Genomic DNA, 24268 nt, shown 5'->3' with positions numbered 1-24268 from the left:
GCCATGTCTGTATTATTCAGAGTTCACTGCTTCTACTGCTGAAGATGTGTGGACTGAAGCTGGACTCCAGCTCCACACACCCCCTGATCCACCAGTCTCAGATGAACATGCATTAAGGAGCACTAGCAGGCTGCAGGCTTCTCTCTACAGCCCAGACAGATGGAGCCAACATGGCTGCTCTCTATAGCCCAGACAGATGGAGCCAACATGGCTGCTCTCTATAGCCCAGACAGATGGAGCCAACATGGCTTGTCTCTACAGCCCAGACAGATGGAGCCAACATGGCTGCCTCAGCCCTGCTGCTGATCCTTCACGTCCAGTTTGTGGACCACACGGAAGGCCTCCAGAAACTCAGTGAAGTCGATGCTGCCGTCCTTGTTGAAGTCGATGCTGCGCGCCATGTCATCAATGGCCTCTTCGTTCACGACTACGCCCAGGTGAGTGCTAAACAGCTTCCAGGTCTGACGGAACTCTTCAATGGAAATGAGACCTGGGCAAATAGACAAACAAAGAATGAATCCTTTTTTCCATTGCTGACAGTCTGTTTTGAGATTACATCTGACCAAAATCTGAAAACATAGTCATGAGTTTAATGTGCTATTTTTGGCAGTGTTTTGTGTCTCCTCTATGCCTGCTATTGTAGGCCATACCCTGGAGTTACATTACAGGCATGAATTATTGGCCTACATGTTTCTAGCATTACAGACCACAATGTGGACAGCAGAGCAGTCAGACTCACCAGAATGATCCTGATCTATGATATTGAATATGATCTCCAGATCAGTTCGATACCTATAGAGCGTTTCTGCCAAATTAGGAGCAACCTGTGACAAGGCAGGAAACAGTGCATTAAACAATCGTTGCTGTTACAGTAGATACCCATTCCTAACTGTATTCAGTGTTTCCCATACATTGACTTATTTGTGGCGGCCCACCACAATATCAACATTGACCACCACACAATGATTTTCCTGGTTGTACTAAATTGTGCTTAAATCTGGTTAGAATCATAACCACGCTGCACTAATTTGTTAAAAACTGTTGCATTCAAGTTAATTCTGCAAACCTACCACCACAAATAGAATTCAATGTGGGAAACACTGGTATTCCTTTGATATTTACTGTACATAAACACATGCTTGTGTTGACCTGAGGAACTGGCTGTCCAGGGCTGACGTCCTCAAAGCAGGACCTGTACTCCACGCTGCCATCGTGGGCCAGCCGGGTCAGCCGGGGCCTGAGGGTCCTCCAGGGCAGGTCCAGTCTCAGCACCGACTCCACCACCTGTGCCCAGTCACTGACCGAGATGCAGCCTGGGAACACCACAACACAGGCAAACGTTGTTTACCACAACATAACCACAAATTCAGTTATGCGTCATAATACCATCACATTTTTTAAAGGAGCGATGTGGAATTCTGTAGGCTTTGGGTTGTCTTGAACACAACCAAATGAACACAGCCAAATGGCACCCTTGCATTGTACTAAATACAGCGGCATATATCTGGGCAACAACAAGCTCAGGGATTTTTGACACGGTGTCAAAACAGTGGTTTCTGATACACAATGTGGCCCTCTGTACAAGAGGTGTTGAGAATGAATGTCCCCTGTTCTGTTTTGTGTATGTAAGTGAGTAAGTAAAATGTATTTATAAGGCAAAATGCCAGCGAGAAGAATGTGGAATACCACCACATACATCTACACTGAGAGTGCTCCTGAACACTAATTTCCCCACTCTGTCCTTCTCTGGTGTAGTTCAAATATGCCCCAAGGTCTGCTAGAAAGGAGCAGGGTTCTATTGTTATTGAGGTTCGAGTCGAGGCAGTTTCCCCCAGTTAACTTGTGCACAGGAAATGTACGGCTCCACATTTTACTGAACCCTTTTAAAGCACTCACCTGAGTCCCATTAAAGAGCTACTTGAAAGGCGATTTTTAACAGCCTTCAAGACAGGAAGCATTGAGGCAAAGGAACCGTTTGCTGGATTTCCATCTTGGATCGTGCTCAAGTCCTCTTTGCGTTTATGTATGTGTAGGCGGTGGGTTGTGTGTGTGTGTGTGTGTGTGTGTGTGTGTGTAGTCCTACCTGTGCCTTTATGTATGTGTATGTGTGTGTAGGCGGAGGAGTGTGTGTGTGTGTGTGTGTGTGCGCAGTCCTACCTGTGTGTGTGTGTGTAGGGGGAGGAGCGTGTGTGTGTTTGCGTGTGTGTGCAGTCCTACCGGTGTTATTTGTGTCATACTGCTGGAAGACAGCCATAAGCTCAGAGCGATGGGCAAACAGCTTCTCCTGCAGAGCCTTCAGGGCAGATCCTTCAGCCACACTCACCCTGACACATACGCGCACACACATACACACAAACACACACGTTGGATGAGCTAATTCCTTTTGAACGTATGCAATACTGTCCCAGCATCCCGCGGCACATAGGGACGAGACAGAACGCCATACAGCACATGTTAATTGATTAGCACATTCTATTTGGAACAGACAGAATATACATTCTATTGGTTTCTGATACTTAATGTGATTGTTTTTTTTAATCGCACAAAATTATGTTGCTGGGCAATGTTGTTGTCTTGGCACTTCTCCTCTGATATTAGGCAACATTTTATTTTCATCTGGAATTGCCTGTGGATGATTTTCAGTTAAAACAAACCAATCCTTAAATCAGATCATCAGGAGCCAGGCATGCGATTGCCCAGCAACTCATTGTTCAAAAAGCTGGCCCCTGTATCATCATGGCGTTATGGGCAGTGGGAGGTCTTACCTTTGCTGCAGGGTGAGCTTCCTGGTGCTGCGGCTCACCTGGTACTGAAAGAAGCGTGGCACCAGCTCCGGGCCCAATTTCACGTACGCCCCACGGTTACTGCCCTCCTCATAGTAGTTAGACGCCGAGAAAATCGTAATCACCTATTAAGAACAAAACACTAAATATACAATGCCGAACTTTGTGTCAGTTTGAAGGCAAAACCAGAGACTCTCTAATGAAGAGACACAGCACTCAAAAGATCCTCCATAGAAATGCATGGGATTAGTTTGTAACGCCAATATGGCCAGCCCTTTGATTGAGCCAATCATGTGGTGTGTTGTGAAGACATTGTGCCAATCATGTGTTGTGATCTCGCTGCCGGAGCAAGGTTGGTGTCGTGAAGCCTTGCGCACGCGCATTTCTGCCAAAATAGATGCCCGATAAGTACCCAAAAAGCATTGCAATATGGCCGCCGAGTGGAGGGACTTGCCTAAAAGGACTTCTCTAGCTCTGTTTTTGACTAAGTTTACCTGCCCATTGTGACAGAGTTCGTAGCCCTCCTGCTTGCACTCATGCGAGCGGATCAGCAAGGTCATTCCGTGTTTTTCCAGAAGGTTCCGAGTCACATCAGGTCCAAAGTAGCAGCCGCCGCCCCGGAAGCTGTTGGCAGTGCAGCCACTCTGGCTCTTAGGGTCACTCCAGAGGATGTCTACAATCTGCCAACAACCAACATGCTGTCAAGATCATTTGCAGGTCACGAAAAATTACACACCTAATGGACACTTTTGTGACAGAGCAGGGAAACAATATTAAACACAATTGGTCTCATAGATAAATGCTTTATCTGTTAAGCACCTCCAAAGAAATATGGTAAACTAGCCACAGCATGGTAATGGGCATTCATCTTCAATTTCCCCTGGGAATCGTTACGTAAGTAAGTAAGTAAGTATCTATCTATCTATCTATCTATCCACTCTATCCTATCCTATCCACTCTTCTCACCTGTCTCCACTCGAGCTCTTCCCTGGAGGGCTCTGGGGGGGCGATGGACACAAACGAGTCCAGGAAGGGCACCTGGAGGCCGTCAGAGGGGCTGGGCAGCGCAGGGGACGGGGCGTGGCGCCGCGGAGTGTGTCGGGAGGCGAGGCGCGGCGAGCAGAGCGACGAGGAGGAAGAGGACGAGGAGGTGGACGAGCAGCTGCCCTGCTTGGACAGATGGCACTTCCTCTTCCGGGCGCGACTCCGGGAGCATGGGCTATCCAGATGGGCCCAACCCTGCCTGCCGCTCCTGGACCCGCCCCGAGGGTCCACCACCTCCATGCTTCGCTTGGGCAGCCGGAGGGCCGACTTCACCTGGAAGGACAGACACACACACACACACACACACACACACACAACCACAAGTCAGCTGGCGCTGTATGAGAACTAGGAATTTACCTTATTTGAATGAACAGACCAATCAAATGGACCGAAGTACAGAGCAAATAACATGCGGACTATAAATTCCAAATACTAGTTTGGAAAATCTTGGAATTGCCCATTTTGGAAATATCTATGAAGATTCCCATACAAAGGAAATATATACAAGAGTTGTAAATGGTTAGAATCATGCAAGTTTACTGGTTTTGTTCTACATTATTACTTTTATCTAAATATTCAGTGTGCTTTGTTGAAGCAACCCCTCCTCATACTCATTATCAAACAAACCTTGTCCCTCTCTATGGAGCTGAGGAAATCCAGGTCAGTCTTGTCTGAAATACCACCATGGACAATGAGCACCTTATTATCAATCACTGTGGCTACAGGAAGCAGGCTGAAAACATCTTGCAGGACTTGTAAGATGTCTCTGCCGTGAGTCTGTATGGAAGAGAGAATGCAGAGGGATTTTATTTTCCCATGTCCTGGCAGCAGAATCTCACTAGGTGGGGCTAATGTCCAATCTTGACAAAGTGTTCAACATCAACCTAGTTTATTGGAGGATATTTTCCATAATTAGTCTGCTCCCAATTAATCACAGAGGAATTTATAAATTAGTAACCAGGGAAGAGGGTTACTGCAATGGCACAGCATGGTTTGAAAAGGTTCAAATATTACCTTGTACTTCTGCATGACCTCCTTGGTAAATCCATATCTAAAACATGCAAGATAAAGGAATTATCATATCATATCATATCAGAGAAATGCACATGAGAAAGGTGTAGCATGTTACCTCAGGTTCATAATATGGTCTTCATGATTTCCTCTGTTCAGATGCATATGATCAGGATACAAGAGCAAGAATGCAAAGAGTATGATAACGATTTCCATTGACTTTTTCCCTCTGTCAACAAAGTCACCGTTAAATACATAGGGATTTTCAGCTGATGGAAGGCCATTCTGTGGTATAGATGGAAAAGAAGAAACACTCAAACATCTCATTCAGAGACAGTATAAGGATTGAAATGTGTGTGTTTTATTCAGGACACTTGATAAATAATGATTGCATGATTCTAATAATGTGGTCATGCAATATGATAAAAGATGATGTACATTGATGCAGTCAAACCTTGTAGAATATAAGCAATAAATCATCTAGTCTTCCATGCAAATCACCTGCAAAAATGGCAAAGCATAGAACATATGACAACCTGTATATTTATCATCGTCCAGCAACTGCTTGCCTGCCATCATCAGCACTTGAGTATGGACACTGAACAGAGCAGTGTCATCTATTTCAGCTATGACCATATCAGAGAGGTGCTTCTGTATTCGAGAGATGCACCTCATAAAGAGGTTTTATGTGTTTTTCCCCTCACGTGGCAATGTGTAAAATGTATGTTTTGATCCTTTGCGAACTCAAGCATTCTTAAGCCTTGATAAGATGCAGTTTTCTCTGAGAGATACCCAACAAGGAGGAGACACACACACACACACACACACACACACACACAAAAGGGCCTTTTAAAGCAGCAAATTAACAAGTGTTCAACCTCACTCTTTTGCCTTCAAACAAACACTCACACACAATATAAATACACTATATAATTTTACCACAGATTGTGATCTCCTTGGCATAAGAGGTGGATAAGTAAATAACATTTGGCATCTGCTTCAGAAACTTCTTGGTCTCGTGCAACAGTTGCAAGACATATCTGGCATGCAAAGTCTGGAGAATGAGGAAAAAACAACAGGCATGTCTATTAGCGGTGGCTCTTGTACTCAAACACGTGTCTTCAAACTGCTTTAGTTGGCATGTTTAAAGGTGAATATGCAGCCATGTGTCTTACCTGTTGCTCCTTGAAGGCACTGAGCAGGCTGTTGGTGTCTGAAACACTAAGAGGGAAGGACAGGCGGGGTCCAGTGTAGGAGTCCGGCACGGTGATCTGCTCGTACTTCGCTTGCCTCCCCTCCTCCGTCCAGGGCTCGACCACAGAATCCAAGATGTGCGAGATCAAATCTGAAAACAGGTGTCAGTAAAATATGCCACTCATCAGGCTTGTGCAAAATTCCAGAATTGAATTGAAACTGGCTCTTAAATTCGAATTAAATTCTTGAATTTCACTTGCATTTCAATTGAGGTAGCAAACAGGAAGCAGAATTGCAATTCGAATTGTGCACAACCCTGCCACTCATTGTCCATTTCATGTAAAGAATTGCTAAATACTGCATATGTTTATTGCCAGGGTTACATCACTTCCTCCTCAGATCCTTAAACTGATATCTGATATACGACTAGGATGGAAATATTTTGACCGTTTATAAGACCACCATGAGAATGAATCCTCTAGATCTGCACACATCACCAGCTCCAAAGCCTCCTGCCATTGAATTTAATGGGTTACCATTTCCGATCCCAAATGAACTATGATAAACATGTCAAAATGTCTAATGTACAGTATATAACCTGTTACTTAAATATTAGTAATAGCAACATTAAACCACTACATGAACCCAAGATGTCAAGACTAGCTGCCATTTAGGTTTTACCATCAAGTACTTGTGCGTGTTTATTCACAATAATACATCATTCACACAAATTGACACATCAGCCTAATGTCCACATGTTGTGTTGTCTGAATGAGTTGGACTCACCTGAGGGTCACGCTGGTCTCTAATCTTCAGGTAAGATGTAATTAGATGGCACAATGATAAACATCTGATTTCCATAGCACATGCGGCCATGCCGAGGGATTTGTGGAGAGCTACTCCATCGAGGCCACTTGAGAATGTTAATTCCAAGCGCTGGCCTTTAATTTATGCAGGCACGGGGCACTGTGCGCAGATGTTTGAGTTGCTGAGGAGAACTCCAGTCCCTGACCTCCAGAGGTTGACACTTTTACCTTAAGGGATTGTGCCAGACAGCTGCTTGGCAAACGACCAACACTGGGCTGCATTTCATCACCTCAATTAGGGCCCAGACACACACATGCGGCTTGACTAGGGCAGAAACCTCACCAAACCACCACATGTAGAACTGAGCTTAAATACGGTTAACCAAAACCATAACCATAAATATATACAAGCTTTCATTAAATATATACGGTTAACCAAAACCATAAATATATACAAGCTTTCATTAAATATAGTACGGTTAACCAAAACCATAAAAATATATATACAAGCTTTCATTTGGTGGCAAAACATCCCAACTGCTCACATGCATGAGAAACAACAAGGTTATGACAGCACTCAGAACTGTTAAAAATAGCATGGGGGGCCAGTCAGTCAGTTTTAACCTCACTGAAACAATTAGACTGTGGCAGCGAAGTCACATGATCATGTCAGTGCAGCCTGATTGCAGACAGAGTTTAGCCTGCTCTCCTCCCAGCTTGCCATTCAAAACAAAAGGGAGCTAATTGTGAGCAATGGTGCTCTGTCTCTCTCTCTCTCTCTCTCTCTCTCACACACACACACACACACACACACACACACACACACACACACACACACACACACACACACACACACACACACACACACACACACACACACGGGCAGCCTGAGACACATCAGTCTGCACGCAGTGTTGCACATCACTGGGGCAGAAAATGGGATCTCAACAGGTTGCTAAGCAACTGTGCATTTCCATATGTATATATTTCCTGAGTCGTTAAAAAGGACGGGTGATGGGAGTACAACAACAAAATGCACAAATAGTTATTCTAACCTAATAATGTTGCCATTGGTGCAGAGCTCTTAACATTACCGTGATTGCTATGGTAGATTTTGGTTATATTACAACTGCATAGTTACCAGGACCATTTCCACTGAGGTGTGTGAAGTTGTCCAACATGAAACTGAAAAAGCCCGAAAGCTGTGGGAGAAAACAACTTTGTTTATTTAGGTGGAGACTTTTACTTTCTTAATTAATGCATTTTCTCCTGAAATTTAAGTCTTTAATACTGCAGCCATCCTTTCACTGGGTTAAATCTTCATGTGTTGTCAGACATGCATATGTGGTCTGACTTTATACAGTAATCAGTATTAGTGTAATGTGTACCTGTACAGTAACCAATGTAATATTGTACCTGTACAGTAACCAATGTAATATTGTACCAGTAGTTGGTCTGACTTTATACAGTAATCAGTATAATATTGTACCAGTAGTTTGTCTGACTTTATACAGTAATCAGTAATAGTTTAATATTGTACCAGTAGTTGGTCTGACTTTATACAGTAATAGTTTAATATTGTACCAGTAGTTGGTCTGACTTTATACAGTAATCAGTAATAGTTTAATATTGTACCAGTTGGTCTGACTTTATACAGTAATCAGTAATAGTTTAATATTGTACCTGTAGTTGGTCTTGCTCCCCTGCGTACTCGATGGACTGGAAGATGTTCCAGGTGTACCTGCGCCTCATCTCCAGACGGGCCGTGTAGCGCCTGTACCAACGCTGGATCAGAACAGCTGCTTTCATAGCTAATGGGGAAGAACAGAGGCATAAGAACACGGTTTCTGCTTTAAATGCATACAGCTCTGGGTCAGACAGTTTCACAGATTTAAAAAATGTCCAACCAACGCCACAGAGGCAGCAAGTGAAAATCTTTTTTTTTTTTTAAGTATATATTTTTTAGCTTTAATGCCTTAGATAAGAGTGAAGAGATTGGGAGAGAGATATGGGACGGTATTGGGAAATGATCCGGCTCGGACGCGAATCCAGTTCCCTGTGGGCACTTGGACCCAAATGTGGAATGGACACTGAAGCCACTTGCACCACAGCGTCCCTCTAAATGTCTGAAATCTTAACAGCTGAACACTTGTGCACATGCTCAATATGACAGGTGACAGCATTAATGTGTGAAAAAACAGTCATACATATATGCGTGTAGACATAGACATGGGGGATGAAAACAAACAATGCACAGATGGTAAAATGTGACTGTCCTGTATGGAAGATATGTATGATGCACAGATGGTTGTGTGCCGACTGATGGTGATGAACACAGCGCAACCATTTGCACTCAGGTTTTGTACTGCAGACTCAAAACCAAAAGGTGGGAGGAAGGCCAAACATCTTACTTAATGCTGGGCTGGGATTCCTGGAGGACACATCTGTGAGAGAAGTAATTGAATGGTGAAAAAAGTGAGAATGTTCCCTGAGAGTTCGCCAACAGCTAATGAAGCACATGGGAATAGGACCAAAAACTACCCGAACACCCCCCCCCCCCCACCCTCAGTTTTACAGAGAGTACAAGCTCTGTAAAAAGAGGATGGAAGTAAAGAAACAATGAATTTACATTTTCAATCAGAAATAAACAGGCCGACTTAAAAAGTATAACGCCACAAATAAAATAAAACCACCACTATCCCTGAAATAACAGTCTGTACGGTCACCTGTTTCAGATGGCTTTCCTTGGTTTTCAACTGCAATGGAAGTTCCACAGCCCATGGTGAATGCCTTACTGATCTCTCTTTCTCTGGCCAAAATTCAGGGCGTTTCTTGCCTGAATCCTGTTTTGTTTGGTGATGGAAACACAATTGAAATTTAGACCAGAATTACCTGGAGATTTTGATTATGGGTGAAAACTGGAGTTTTGCATGCCCCAAAGTAAGCATTGCTTTTATCCTCTGCCTTAAGTGGTTTTCAAAACGTATATGCTAGGACAAATAATAGTGACAGATAAAGATAAATAAATGATTGATAAAGCATGGAAAACTATGTTTGGAGCCCATTTAACATGCTGGTTTCTTCTTACTCTTTTGATCCCATTACTCCAAGTTTGAACTCGTCGCCAAAATGAGTTAACAGGTCTCTCACCAATAACTAGAGACTACGTTACCTGTAACCTTACGCAGAAAGGCACATTTTGTTTAGGCCGATATGTAATCAGTTAATATGATAGCCAACAGATTACCAAACAACCCAACTCACTCTGGTTCAAGTCTGTATTATAACCTTAATCATTAAATAACGCGTGTAAACAATAAACTAAAGACTGATGAAACACGAAAACTTACCTTTGACCATTTCTACCACTGCTTTTTAAAAAGTGGAACTGCCTACTCCTGACTGAGATCCGGCTCAACCTCCACCTGAACAGCTCGGTAGTGGCTTTAGGCTACTACGTACTACACGCGAGCGCCACTGCAGCACTCATCGATGCTGATGCGCACACATCCTCCTTACCAACGCAACGCCCATGGATACTAAAGAGCGTCACTGGTGGAGATCAGGGACTAATCAAACCGGCGCGGGATGGATGCAATGAAATCATGATCAACAAGTGACAAGGAATTGCACACATGGTTAATGGTAAACTCCAAAATTCACTAACCCAATTTAATTAGCTTGACGTGTTAATGCGCAGAGGAAATGAACACTTGAACCACCAGTATTTGTTTTTATGAAGGTCATCCACTTCAACAGAAAACTCCAGGCGTAAAATTATTAAAACGTTTTTATTATTCGTTTCTCTTCGTAAAATATGTCCAAATGTTAAAATCATCCAAAGTCCGTGTTAACCACCATCAGAAACGCCGACAAACTGGTAACGGGCCCGGGCAGCAGCACTAAAAATGGCGAACATGGCAGCTAGAACCTCATGATGGGTGATGACCCTTCGCCTATTTGAAACGGCAAGACGCGCGGCCTCGTTCCCCACTCGGTGCAGCATGTACACAGGTTGACGTCGTGGAAAATTCAACTCCCGTGCAAAATTGATCTGGAAAAACAAATAATTTTTAGTGAACATACAGGTCAGAATTCTGTTGAAGAGCATAGGCATAGGTTACTACAAAACGGGTCAGTATTAAGCACACCTCGTCCTGATTCCTATAAATGGACGCGGAACGTCTCCGTAGAACTGATCTCCTCCTCCCATCGCGGCAAGACCTTCCAGGCACCCCAGACACTTTCATCTTTAGCAGGGCTTTAAACGTATGATTAAAACGGACTACAACATTTCCCTTCGTTACAAGCATTTATAGAGGTGCACCTGCAATTCATTAGGACCCAATTACGCATAGCTGCGAGGAGCGCCAATTGCGACTAATTGGAGAACAGTGTTTTGGGTTACAGAATTTATTTGTTACATCCTCTCGGTAGGACGAAAAAAACACATGCAAATAGCGTCTGCCTGTTTCATGTTTTGTGCATATGGCCAGGCGCGCAATTGCAGTGTGGAAATTGTGTTGTAGGGTCAGGTGTTGCCATAATTATATGTGCAAATATTTTTTTTCTTTTTCATTTCTGAATTGAGGTTACATTATTGTAATATTGTTGTAAAATTCAAGGTGTTTCAATGCACCAAATCATTCTAGTGTCTGGAAATTGCAAAGTAGACCTAACCAAGCAACACCAGAGGGCCATATCTTTGCAGTATGATGACAAGGTCTTTAGAAGGGTGAAAATACACTCTTTTTTCATATGGTTGTCTCAGGGGTCAGTCTCTGATATTATTGTACAATTGGACAAACTGGCCCTCAACAGCTGAGGGAGGAGCTTTGTGAGGAGATAAAGGGTATTAGATAAGGCCATTACTGTCCCGTGGATTACAGTAATCTAGTCTCTCTGCTGTTGGCGCCAGCGTGGTCCCCTGTCCTGACACAAAGGAAGATGGAGCAGAGCAGGCGGTGCGTTCTGTTGGTGCTTCTCCTGGTGGCTGAAGGTATGTGACTGTCCTCATGTTGCAGCTGAAAAATGGATCCAGGAGGTAGATAAGAAACGGGCGTTAATTCAAAACAAATCAGTAGATCACTCAGTTTTGTATTTACTTTTATTAACAGTTTTTTTATTATTGATTCAAGGTTATTTGATTCTATTAAATGAAGGTGTGAAGCCCATTATTTGCTATTTACATGATATGTCCTGATAACCTTCCCCTGTTTTGTGTAATTGTGCTGATATAGTGTCACCTATCTCTAATGAAGCCCATCTATGAAGCTACACATATGTGGATACTGATGTGTCATATTTGACTATATTTGCACGTTTTGAAATATACTGAACATGATTATCTTTTCTGTTGCTGTTGCTGTTGCTTCTGGTCTTCTGTAGGTCTGATTCAAGCCCAGTCACAGGAGGTAAGAACATATAAGACACTCTAAATCTCACATCCTGAAATGCAACAACATCAGGGTAAGAGTTCATCTTAAATCGGCAAGTCTGTCTTCTGTTTTTTTCTCACCAGGAGCAAGAGGTAACTAAGCCATGGACAGCTAAAGCCTGTAAGTGTGACTGTGATGGGGAATCACCGACTGAATTGAGTGGCATCACAGCGTATGGTTCCAGCTTCCCAGGTGACTGTATGCCAGGTGAGCAAACCGCAATCATGAGGAAAAGCACTGATTGGCATTTGAGTTATACATATGCTAATTGTTGATGACATAATGTAAAATATATATGTATGTACAGATGTATATACTGTATGTATGTATGTATGTAATATATATATGCCATAGTCTGTTGTTAGGCATATTAGCAATATGATAAATAGACTTTACTCATGAATTTCTAATGACTTTACGAAGTTTTCATTAGACTTGGGTGCAGAGGTTTGCTGTCTTTGTAGTGATGTTGTGTGTCTCAGTGCAGACCAGTCATTTGGCACAGCAGTGATGATGCCCTGTTAATGACGTGGACTGCTTATGAATGGGCACAGTGGTCAAGGGTTAGCTATGGAGTGTGTGTGTGTGTGTGTGAGCTGCAGAAATATTAAACTAGATATGATCCCACCAGTATAGACCTTGAATGAAAAACACAGTGATAAATCATCATGTCAGTGTGTTTAGGAAATAATGCAGAACGGTTTATTAAAGCAACTCAGTGTCTTTGATAATTGAGATGAATTGTCTCACGGTGACCATTCTGCTGAATCAGTCATTAGCGAGGGTTGCTTTGCGTTTGGCAAATTTGAGAGCTCGGGATAGTGCGAACGAAATGGCGCATAGACAAGCCCCTGCCTGCGGTGGAGCAGAAAGTCATTAATCACGCGATAGATGCTTCACCTGAGCTGAGCACGGGGGACCGGCGCACCCCACCGGCACAAAAGCCCGAGGGCCGGCATGCTCTAGTAACGCTGCCCTTCTCCTGACATCCCCCTCGACCCTCTCCGGGCGAGAGTAGGGGAGTGAGTGAAACCCGCGCGAGGAACATGGACCCTGACAAGAGGGAGGAAACTGAGGAGAAGCACAGAAGAAATAAGAAAGAGGGAGAGAGGGGAGAATGGTGAAGAGAGAGAGAAAGGGAGGATGAGAGAGCGAGGAACGGAGAGGAAGTAGGGAGGAAATAAGAAAGAGGGAGAGAGGGGACAATGGTGAAGAGAGAGAAAGGGAGGATGAGAGAGCGAGGAACAGAGAGGAAGTAGGGAGGAAATAAGAAAGAGGGAGAGAGGGGACAATGGTGAAGAGAGAGAAAGGGAGGATGAGAGAGCGAGGAACGGAGAGGAAGTAGGGAGGAAATAAGAAAGAGAGAGAGGGGAGAGTGGTGGAGAGAGACAGAATGCACAGACATAATCCCATTACTCAAACAGTGTTGTGATGCACAGATTATGGCGCTTAGAATAGGGCCTGCCCTTCACACAATAAAAAGAGTGTGATGCACGGCACAACACCCAGGAGCACGGCGTCTGTATGGCACGTCGTCTGCCCCCCTTGTCTGCCACGTCCTGCTCGCTGCATCTGGGCGCTGACACCAGCCTGTGAGGGACTTAAAAACATAAGTTGTCTCGGATAGGATCCTCTGTCCCTCCTGTTTGGGCCGCAGCTACTTAAAGTATTGCTCATTGGCTTTCACTTGGTGAGGTGAGCATTGAGATTCCTAGTTCCCCTACATCATGTCAAAACATGACATAACTGGTTGGCGTGACAGAATGTGTGTTCCATTGTACGGTGGGAATCCTAAGTGTAGAGAGAGCCAGAGCAAAAAGAAGTCATTGTGGTTTAAAGCTTAGGGTCAGAATCTGACCATCTGCCATTCTCAAGTCTTAATGGATGTTTATCTCTCAATATGGAGAATTAAAGCAAGCCTTTTAGGATTGGAAATGGAATAGCACTTGACAAGTGTTGAGACTGGAGTGTTAGTAATGCACTGGGAAAGCTTTTAATGTTGCCTGTTTTTCTGCCTGCACGTCATCTTGAACGGTGCAAATCTTGATGATCAAGGCTTCAATGCCATTAAGCATGTATTTGGGCTGTTTGTGAAAAGGGCAACCTCTGGATTGGACACACACACACACACACACACACACACACACACACACACACACACACACACACTCAACAGCTTATATGTTGAGCTTTAATGTGTCCTTTAATGTTTCCAGCTTATAGTTGCTGAATAAAACATGCGCTTTGCATGGTAGCACTGACTCAAGACTGTTTAGGTGGGCTTGTTCAGTACATTTAATAAAGTGCCTCTTGCAGATATTTGTAAGCCTGTTATGTAGGGATGTTCTGTGTGTTCCGGTTGCTTGCTTTCTGAGATCCATATATTTTATATATGAGGGAAAAAAACCCCCCCATAGATTTATTCATCCTTATCTGCACGGGTCTGTCCACAGAGTGTCCCTATCATAAGCCCATGGGGTTTGAAGCAGGATCGGTGTCTCCAGAGCAGATAAGCTGTCCCAACGAGGACCAGTACATTGGATGGTTCTCCTCCTGGACGGCCAGCAAGGCCAGACTGAACAGCCAGGGCTTTGGGTAAGTGTAACCTCCACACTGTTTAGATAAAATATAAAGAGAGAGCATATATCGCAAAAAGAAAGCTCGCCTTCACAGTATCATCTTTCAACTATTCATACACCTTCACAGCCGTGGCCTACTAGTTAGCGCTTCGGACTTGTAACCGGAGGGTTGCCGGTTTGAACCCCGACCAGTAGGCACGGCTGAAGTGCCCTTGAGCAAGGCACCTAACCCCTCACTGCTCCCCGAGCGTCGTTGTTGTTGCAGGCAGCTCACTGCGCCGGAATTAGTGTGTGTGCTTCACCTCACTCTGTATTTACTGTGTGCTGAGTGTGTTTCACTAATTCACGGATTGGGATAAATGCAGAGACCAAAATTTCCCTCACAGGATCAAAAGAATATATATACTTATACTTAGAGTATATATACTTATACAGTATTATCTTTCTAGTGCTTTTACAATTCTGGCACAATTACTACGTACACCCTTTAGATGCGCATGGCTGTCCAAGTACCAGGACACGAACCAGTGGCTGCAGATCGATTTTAAGGATGTGAAGGTGGTGTCTGGAATCCTGACTCAAGGACGTTGTGATGCTGATGAGTGGATCACCAAATACAGCGTCCAGTACCGCACCAACGAGAGCCTCAATTGGGTCTACTACAAAGACCAGACCGGCAACAACAGGGTGAGTCAGAAGAAAACTACCAGAAGAATTTGCAATAAATGAATGAAAAAGATGCAAATAAATAAACATTTTGTATTATGTCCCTTGTACACTGATAAATATAACATCAGCACAGCTTAAGAAATGTTCATGGTTCTTCATGGCCAGGTATTCTATGGGAACTCGGACCGGTCCTCGACGGTGCAAAACCTGCTGCGGCCGCCCATCGTGGCACGCTACATCCGCCTGCTGCCTCTGGGCTGGCACACACGCATCGCCATCCGCATGGAGCTCCTGATGTGCATGAGCAAGTGCACTTGACCCCCCCCCCCCTCCCGTCGCCCTCACTATCCCCCAACCCCCCCCCGCCCACAGTCACGCACCCCTCCCTTCGCCTCTCCCACTCATGCCAGATTTGATGGAAATGGTATTTAATGCCCTCACACAAACCCCCCCCCCCGCCACCACCACCACCACATACACACACGCCACCCCCTTCCCCTGCTCACTAATATAGCATTTATATCTTGTTAAATATCAACCTTTTATATGTCCTTAATAATCTGAAAAATGTTCACCACCTGACAAGTGTACTGTGGAAAAAGGGAGGGTTCTGGATACATTTACTGAGCGTTCCTACAACAGCAAAACCTTTTTGGGACTCAGCCGTGGAAGAGACCGTAAGGTGGTTACATAGGCCAATAAGGGCCTGATTACATCTGATTTTAGAGTGCGTCTCTCGTGATCCCATCACAGGTGGTCCGCTGAGACACGTCACAGTTTACACAGCCAGAGGTTGCTGACCACTTCTGTTTAGATTCCACTATATTGCTTCACATTAATTAGAACTCTCATGGTCTGAGACGCATCAGAACATTTTAGCGTTTACACTACAAAAGATACAGTATGTGGTGAAATGCGTGTGGACAATGTGTGTTGGTGATTATTTACGTATTATTTACGCTTGTATTTTGAACTGACCACTTGTGATCCTGACCCAAGATGCATTTTAAACACAAATGTAAACAGGATCTGCGATCATAGGAAGCAAAAGTGCGCCTACAGAGGAAAGAGACGGAATGGCTTTTTATTTCTGCTAATACTTGGATGTTGTGTACTGTGATGTTGTGAATTCTGCTGTGGTTTGTTCCTGTGATGTAGAGTGGACTGTTGTGTTTTACCATGCAGTGGGGAGGGGAGTCTCTTTTCTCTTTTAATTAACTGTTTTGTAAATTATATGTAGAAGTGCACTATTGGACTGTGTATTCGGATGGTCACCTGAGAAAACCGGGACCTTAAATAAAGGAGATCTCTAGTACTGTGAATTTGATGTCATATTATACTACAGTACCATGTGAAATTATACTACAGCATAGCAAGGCAAAGAGCACATTTTAAAATTATTATTTTAATCATCATTAAATACAGACAATATAAATGCTGTTTGTGTATGTCATGCCAAGAGGGTACCCATGAAGGCATCAAACCAGTGAAACCATAACAACAACATATAAAATATTTTCAAATAACATTGTATCAAAGCAGTTTCCCTTGGATGACACAGAGACAGACCATGGTCAGGTGACGGACGAAGATGACACCCTTCTGAAATTGGTGACCATTATGGATTTACTGGACCTGCTGTTCCCAGTCACATTTTCATATAATTCAGGATGGTAAATTATGGGTAATCCTGTAAAAGTGATACAGAAATGGCACACAGTCTGGAACTGGTTGGGTTTCGTATGAAATAGTTGAGTGAATCCAGTGGACCTTTTCCAGAGGAAACACCTGAGACGCTTGTTTCACATTGCTTATGGAGGTGTCAGACAGTCAGAACAATCTCTATTTGCGTGACTATGACATTCATACCAATAACATTCTTCTGAAAATTATTTTTGTCTACTTGGTGGAACTACCACATACAGTACAATACAGATAAAATAACCCCCAATTTCCCCTTAAGTCAAATGATTTAGACCCATATAATCATGCATGCTGTCATGTCACTGCCAGTGTTTTAGTTGTCCATTACGAAACATGCCATTAATGATTTAATTCTCAATGATGGTTCAGTACAAACTGACACACAGTGTTACACAACATTCTTCTACAGGAAACAGTACGTGTGACACATTAGAGGCCCTTGGGTGTGTTTCTATGGAGATGTGAATAACATGGGGAGCAGGAAATAGCTAAACAAGTTTATATGGGTCGTAGTTTACAGCTCCTGTAATGATGCTGCAAGGAACCAAATGCCTCTGGGCTGAATAAAATGAATTAAATCCCGACCCTGTTACTGGGCTGAATAAAATTAATTAAATCCCGACCCCCTATTACACAAGGTCAGGAGGAACTGGGGAAAAATGGGCACAAACATGATGTTTTTTTTTATTCTAAGCAGCACTTTCAAGAGTTCAAACAATACTGCTGTATTTTTTCTTAAGAAACTAAATGACGTGCTGTCATGTTTTAAGTTCTGGGTGAAACTGTGGCAGTAGATTGAGCAAACTGAAGACTCTCTCTAAAATGTTCGTCTTTAAGGAGAGCAGAAGTGAGTTATCTCTCTAAAATGTTCATCTTTACAGAGACTTAAGAAGACCAGAAGTAAGTTATCTCTCTAAAATGTTCATCTTTACGGAGACTTAAGGCAATCAATGATCCTGTCACTGTATTCAGCATACAGTCTGCCATCCACACTATATACCCAAAAAAAGCACTGAGAAAAGGTTGTTTGCAGAACAGTAACTACATTTCAGAGGTATACATTCACTGGACAAAAATGATTTTGAGAGAAATTTAGCAAACATTTGAAATTTGAGAGAGGTTGTCTCAACAAACATATAAAGTGCCAGCAGCAAATGCAAACATGTAAATGAAACAAACAAAAAAAACGTGAATCCAAAGGGTGTCATAGATGGACTGAAGTCAGTGTAAATCCTATATGTCATGACGTCAGTGTAAATATATATGTGAATACAATGATGAGTGATGCAATAATGATAAACCATTTAGAAATGACAGTGTTATTGTTGAGAGGAATCATGGACTAATGACCACAAACCCTTATGCTTTTCATATCCTTAACAGCCTGATTTGTATTTTTGTGTTGTGTTTGCTGTGAACTGCCTTGATTGATTCTTCTACAGAAAGATGGATATGAATAGACCTGCATGCTGTTCATTACATTCTCATTTCTCTCATCAGTAATGCCATTAATGACAGAACTAATGGACTGTGGACTAACTCTGCTTCCCCGAGTGGCAAAACAAACTGGAACCAGAATGTGCTGCTCTAACAAAAGACAAAAACATTGCACAAAACTCTGTCTTTTTAAAGTGCGTTACTGATGAGGAACATACAAACAAATTAAAACAACAGATTTAAAAGTAACACCACTTATTACAATGGCAAATATTCTGAAATAAGCTATATTTGGAATTTGTGTATTACTTTAGTAATCAACAGTAACAAAAGTTGCAGAGATGTTTTATGCATTCAGTATTTTGTATTTATATAATGTTGTCCAATTGTCCAAACGATAATTATATACCATTATGTATTTACCATGTTCAACCAATGTAGTCCTCCAAAATCTTTTCATATTGTATTACTTTCATACTTATATTCTTTTTTCTCTGAAAGCAAAATGAATCACAAATTATGGAAGGCAATATCCCATTGTGGTACCACATTTTGAATAAAATAAAATGAAGCAATATATAGATGAGAGCCTTGCTTCACATGAGGAGATGGACTAGTGCTGAGCTGTTCTTGCCTTGGCTTGTCTGAGGCGCCATGGACAAGGGCACTGTGCTCACCAGCTGGTGATGTGAGGCCACTGGGGTGAGCGGGCAGAGCCTCGGGGGACGCAACGATCTCCAGACGTCTGACAGACCGCGAAGCAAAACTCGATTTAATGGGGAATCTGGTGATCGCCTACGGGCCCGCTGGAGCTCTGCTGATCAACTCCCTCCAGCACAGCAGACACCGCTGAGAGGTTCCTCTCCCGCAGGAATAGTGGAGGAAATGGTTCTTCTCTCCCTCAGGTTCCTCTCCCGCAGGTTGGACATCTACTTCACCATATAGTGGGGGGTGAGCATTCATCCGGTTCTTCTGATTGGACATCTACTTCACCATAGTGGGGGGTGAGCATTCATCCGGTTCTTCTGATTGGACATCTACTTCACCATAGTGGGGGGAGAGCATTCATCCGGTTCTTCTGAGAGGGGCTCACTTTTGGTGCGAGGGCTCTAATGATTCTTCAATACACAGTAAATGGACCCTCATCTTACTCTACGATTTGTTAAATAGAGTATTAAGGATTATTATAATTATGAAGGCAAATGATATGAATACAATTGAAATCTCTGGAGGAATGAATGCAAGAAAAGAGCAATTTGTGACTGATTTTGACAAAAAAACAAAAGACATGATGTTCACATAACAACAAAATACATTCTGTACAATATTTCAGACACAACAATTAAATACTCATCATGAAATATATCATTATTACATTAGCTTCTTTTCAATGCATTTAGTCTCTGTACAAACTAAAGCTCTTGCAGTTACTCTTTGAATATTCATTCATACATTTCCATATACATATTATTTATCAGTAGAATATTGACCTGAAAGCAAACATAACTTACAATTAACACATAAAATAATAATAATAATAATAATAATAATAATAATAATAATAATAATAATAATAAATACAAATGTTAATCTATCAAATACTGATATTTCCAAAAGAAGGACATGATGATCACCAACCCCTGGCCAAGAAAAGCACTGTGCACCATGGTGAGTGCGTGGGTCTGGGTGTGTGTGTGTGAGTGTGCGTACGTGTGTGTGTGTGTGTGTGTGAGTGAGTGTGAGAGCATTCAGTTGGCAATGAGACATGGCCATCCACAGGTCCTCCACACATTCTACAGGGCCGTCTCTTTCAGGTCATTGAGGTTTGGCATCCGTGACCTGGTGGGGCGGGTGAAGGTGGGCCCGTTCTGACCCACTTTGCCAGCCATTTGGTCGGGGTAAGCTACCCCTTCGGCCCTGGACAGGGCAGACATGTGCCAGTTTGACTCCACCTGCCCCGGGAGGGGGTAGGTGGGCTTTCGGCTCTTGGACTGTGGAGCGCTGCCCCCACTACTGCTGCCCGAGTGGACTCTGGCTTCCGGAAAGTTCCCTTTGGAGGGTGGATTGGGCAGTGGCTGGAAGCGCGGCTCTGAGGCGGCCACTTGGCTGGTCGACGGAGAGGACAAATGCAGGAGCTTACGGAGGGACTTAAGAGGCTGGTTCTGGGGGCAGGAAGAGAAACAGTTTCACTCATTTTCACTCAAAAAGTTCACTAGCTCACTGCCAAAAGGATTTATGTATTTATATCTAAGATTCATCAGATAAAAATGTACGCAGATAATCTGGAGACAAAAGTAATAATTGACAAGACAAACACAGGTTCTGAGAATAGCCCACCTGAGAATGTGGCTCTGCTAGTTTCTCAGTGGGCCATTCATCTCTTTCTCTCTCCCTCTCTCTCTCTCTCTCCCTCTCTCGTTCTCGCTCCCTCTCTCTTTCTCGCTCCCTCTCTCGCTCTCGGTCCCTGTTGCGATCTCGGCTCCGTTCCCGCTCTCGTTCCCGGTCCCGCTCTCTGTCCCGGTCCCGATCCCGATTTCTGTGTCGGCTGCTCTGATGGGAGGAAGATTTTGTCGCTCGCTGAGCAGCCATTGGATCCTGGACGTCTCCCGGCACCTGCCAAAGGCCACAGTTACAACTTCAGTTACATGTCTCCACTCTGTGCCTGTGCACATGGTGACTCGTTTGACTGTGCTTAATGTGCGCTGTGTGGACATGTTTTGCGTATTGAGTATTTTTAGCTAAATTAACACTTGATTAAGTGTTATTTTAAAAACGCTAAAGTGTATTTTGCATTTTCAAGATCACTTGGGCCAGTTGGCTTTTGGAAACTCTTTTGACACACATAAAGCTTTAGTATGGCATACACTACTTGACCACTATGGCAAAAATGTTACCCATCCACATAGACAACATGTGTGCATTTCATATTTTTACTGAACTGAATGCAATGTGGTGCTGTTCTAGAACACAACCTCTGATACAATTCTGCCGTTGTGATGTTTCTGTTCCTACACATACTCTCTGAATGTTCTGACATGTGTGCCTCTATGAAAAACAATGCAGTCCATGTTGCATATGCCATACACAGGGTTTATGTGTCCATAAGACAGGTGTCCGGATCTGCGTCCAGAGACATTGTGTCATGACAAGGAGAGGGGCGATCTGCTGTCAGAAACATGTCATAGCGAAGAGAGTGGCGGTGAGCCCAGACAGACTGACAGCGTGTACTTCATCTTTGCAGGCAGTGCTGAAGACGACTATGAGGGGTCCCATGCAACTCTTTTTAAACCCTCAAACATGCTGTCTACTGATACATACACTGACATAAGCAATGATAGTACAAGAAAAGAAAACCAACCACTAGATCAACAGAATGAATCAACACAATCTCACGGTTTTACTACCTAAAAATATATTGTTGAATGAACAAGTACACTGATAAGGAGCTGGAATCAATAACAGGCCTACTTGATTAATACAGGTAGCTGGTTTATATGTGTCGGCCATGGGATGTTCTTTTAACACCCTCAAAGCCCATGGTAAAAAAAATGGGGCCCTATGTGAGCTATGTGAGCCCATGGTAAAAAATGGGGCCCTATGTGAGCTGGGTGTTACACAAATAATTTCAATAAAAATGACCTGAACTGCTCATGCTACCCATTTTGCAAAATCTAAGACAGATAAATGCTCCACAAGTATTTGAGAAGCTTATGAGTGGGACATCTTCACCTCACTTTCCAAGTGAATGCTAGTTTTTTGTTGTTTAGAATTGTTTGTTGTTTCTTGTTGTTGTTCAACTTCATAAGCTAAACTAGTAGGGCTTATACAAAACAAAATGTGAGTTTACAATAAACTTCAGCCCAGTAGGTGAAGGAACTTGACAACAAGGTTGATGTCAAGACCAAAAACATACAATACAGTAAATATAAGAACAGATAACAATTAACATATCAATAACTATTCCTTTCAGTATTTTTGCATGAGGTAGGGAAGTCAAAAGGAAGCTTTTGAATGCTACAAGCAATAGTTGTTATTTAAAAAAAAACTGTGAACAATTCAGACTCACAAAGTTCCTCAGGAATAATAAACTTTGCAAAATGGGTTACTTATGCCATTTAAATTCAGCAAACTGCCACAACACACAGTCTGCACTTGATAGATCTGAGGCTGGCTTTCTATGAATGGTCGAACTCAGTGACCATAGTCCACCTGAGTTGGACAAAAGCAAAATGTGTCAAACATAAACATTTTATCACTCTAATATTACTAATCAGTGTCATGCGATGGATGTGTGCTTTTTTTTAAAACAGATGAGCAGATCGGTGGATAGAGCAGTACAGTAGATGAGAACAGTACCATGGGAGAGGAGACTACTTTCACAGAGGGGCTACGCTTTACACTATTCTTTGAGTTAAATAGAGGGAAAAGACTTTTCTTGATGCTTGGACCCCTTCCATCGCCGACGTCTGTCTGCAATATAAGATGCACAAGACTCCAGTGGCACATCGAAGAAAACAGACTGTTGCCTCCCGTCACTGAGCGAACATACGGACACAGCTTGTGTTTACAGAGGGAGGCAAAGCATCAGCATATTCCCTGGCAAAAGATATTCTGTTGTGTCTGAACTTATTCCCATGAAAAAGCTGAATATGATTCTAGCTACGAATTCCCCTCTGACGGTCTCTGTCCAACAGGTGCATTTCACACAAAGGACAAACAAACAAACACAGACACACAAAAGCTAACAAATATCACCACCTACTGGAGGAAATGACATCACCACCTACTGGAGGAAATAGCCTGATTTTCAGGGTGGATTATGCTGTGTACTTAATGAGGTAGACTGAAACAAGACTAAAAAAAACCCAGTTTATAGAATGTAACCTACACGTGGAGGTACTGTAGAAAAAAAACAGTTTATAGAATGTTGCCTACACATAGAGGTGCTGTAAAAACCCAGTTTACAGCATGTAACCTACACACAGAGGTAGGCCTACTGTAAAAAACGGATTATAGAATGTATTTGGTAGAAAAACAGTTTATAGAATGTAACCTACACATGGAGGTACTGTATATATGTTATTGCAATTAATTACAGATGTAAAAAATAAATATTTATGATCTATAGTGTACATCATAGGCTGCCAGATTTCCTTCCTTTAAGTCTAAATACAGACATTCCCCACAAATATTTTGCACATAGTCACATAACAGAGAAAGACAAAGACTTTAAAGCTTACAGACAAAAACACAATATAAAAAGCTTTAGCCATTTCCACTGCCATTCAGTAGCTTTGCTGTTGAGCATGAGCTAGGGGTATGACTAGCCAGTATATATAACATCAAGCTGGGGGTCTAAGATGACCCAAATCAGCTGATCGACACCCACCGTTTGTGACTTCTTCTTCTTCTTCTTTATTGCTCTAAAGAAACCCTGTTTCTCTTTATGCTTTGGAGGCTCCGGCGGAGGATTCATGGCCATTGTTTCAGGTGTATTCCTGTTTTATAAAAACAAGTATTAGAACAAAATCCCTCATTTATGCTGATGATAGTGGAGTTATTTGAACTAAGGTAGAGCTTTACTTTCTTGAACGCTCTGTGAT

General features: G+C 42.9%; 3 protein-coding genes across 4 annotated transcripts in view; 1 reads left to right on the top strand and 2 right to left on the bottom strand.

Annotated features, from left to right (window-relative positions):
• Positions 1-290: 290 nt before the first annotated feature.
• Positions 291-9619, bottom strand: ppef1 (protein phosphatase, EF-hand calcium binding domain 1). 2 transcript variants are annotated; one of them, XM_076303041.1, is made up of 17 exons: positions 9565-9619; positions 9250-9282; positions 8522-8649; positions 7980-8040; positions 6014-6183; positions 5778-5892; positions 5293-5339; positions 4957-5123; positions 4842-4878; positions 4455-4604; positions 3750-4100; positions 3278-3463; positions 2766-2908; positions 2218-2324; positions 1150-1313; positions 740-824; positions 291-490 (listed from the first exon to the last, which is right to left on the bottom strand). In XM_076303041.1, exons 1-17 carry the CDS (start codon positions 9617-9619, stop codon positions 291-293), a joined length of 2199 nt encoding a protein of 732 aa, XP_076159156.1. The 2 variants fall into 2 exon arrangements, with proteins under 2 accessions (XP_076159156.1, XP_076159157.1); XM_076303042.1 differs by lacking the exon at positions 9250-9282.
• Positions 9620-11785: 2166 nt separating this feature from the next.
• rs1a (retinoschisin 1a) lies at positions 11786-15842 on the top strand. Its single transcript, XM_076302447.1, has 6 exons — positions 11786-11837; positions 12227-12252; positions 12360-12483; positions 14730-14871; positions 15347-15542; positions 15690-15842. The coding sequence occupies exons 1-6, from the start codon at positions 11786-11788 to the stop codon at positions 15840-15842; spliced, it is 693 nt and encodes a 230-aa protein (XP_076158562.1).
• A 4470-nt stretch (positions 15843-20312) lies between these two features.
• Positions 20313-24268, bottom strand: part of cdkl5 (cyclin dependent kinase like 5) — a 33265-nt gene continuing 29309 nt past the window's right edge. The window contains exons 15-17 of the mRNA XM_076302446.1: positions 24055-24163; positions 21003-21278; positions 20313-20827 (exon numbers count right to left, since the gene is read on the bottom strand). Coding sequence (XP_076158561.1) covers positions 20459-20827; positions 21003-21278; positions 24055-24163 — 754 coding nt within the window. The 3' untranslated portion in view covers positions 20313-20458. The remainder of the gene's footprint in view (positions 20828-21002; positions 21279-24054; positions 24164-24268) is intronic.

The sequence above is a fragment of the Alosa pseudoharengus genome, unplaced genomic scaffold (genome assembly GCF_046254945.1).
Source record: "Alosa pseudoharengus isolate Yale_2024_CS ecotype anadromous, Long Island Sound unplaced genomic scaffold, YU_APseudo_1.1 YU_APseudo_1.1_scf_24, whole genome shotgun sequence".
Taxonomy (NCBI): Eukaryota; Metazoa; Chordata; class Actinopteri; order Clupeiformes; family Clupeidae; genus Alosa; species Alosa pseudoharengus.
The sequence above is the reverse complement of the archived record's forward strand: the minus strand, read 5'-3'. Positions and strand labels throughout refer to the sequence as shown.

What these genes read in the sequence shown, in the direction of transcription:
- ppef1 (XM_076303041.1), bottom strand. Translation starts at nt 9,619, where the DNA reads ATGGGCTGTGGAACTTCCATTGCAGTTGAAAACCAAGGAAAGCCATCT. An exon ending in AGGAAAGCCATCTGAAACAG is followed by an intron (nt 9,283 to 9,564) that starts GTGACCGTACAG and finishes CTTCTCTCACAG; the next exon opens with ATGTGTCCTCCAGGAATCCC. An exon ending in GTATGACACAAATAACACCG is followed by an intron (nt 1,314 to 2,217) that starts GTAGGACTGCAC and finishes TGGTGTTCCCAG; the next exon opens with GCTGCATCTCGGTCAGTGAC.
- rs1a (XM_076302447.1), top strand. Translation starts at nt 11,786, where the DNA reads ATGGAGCAGAGCAGGCGGTGCGTTCTGTTGGTGCTTCTCCTGGTGGCT. An exon ending in GCTTCTCCTGGTGGCTGAAG is followed by an intron (nt 11,838 to 12,226) that starts GTATGTGACTGT and finishes GGTCTTCTGTAG; the next exon opens with GTCTGATTCAAGCCCAGTCA. An exon ending in CTGAACAGCCAGGGCTTTGG is followed by an intron (nt 14,872 to 15,346) that starts GTAAGTGTAACC and finishes TACACCCTTTAG; the next exon opens with ATGCGCATGGCTGTCCAAGT.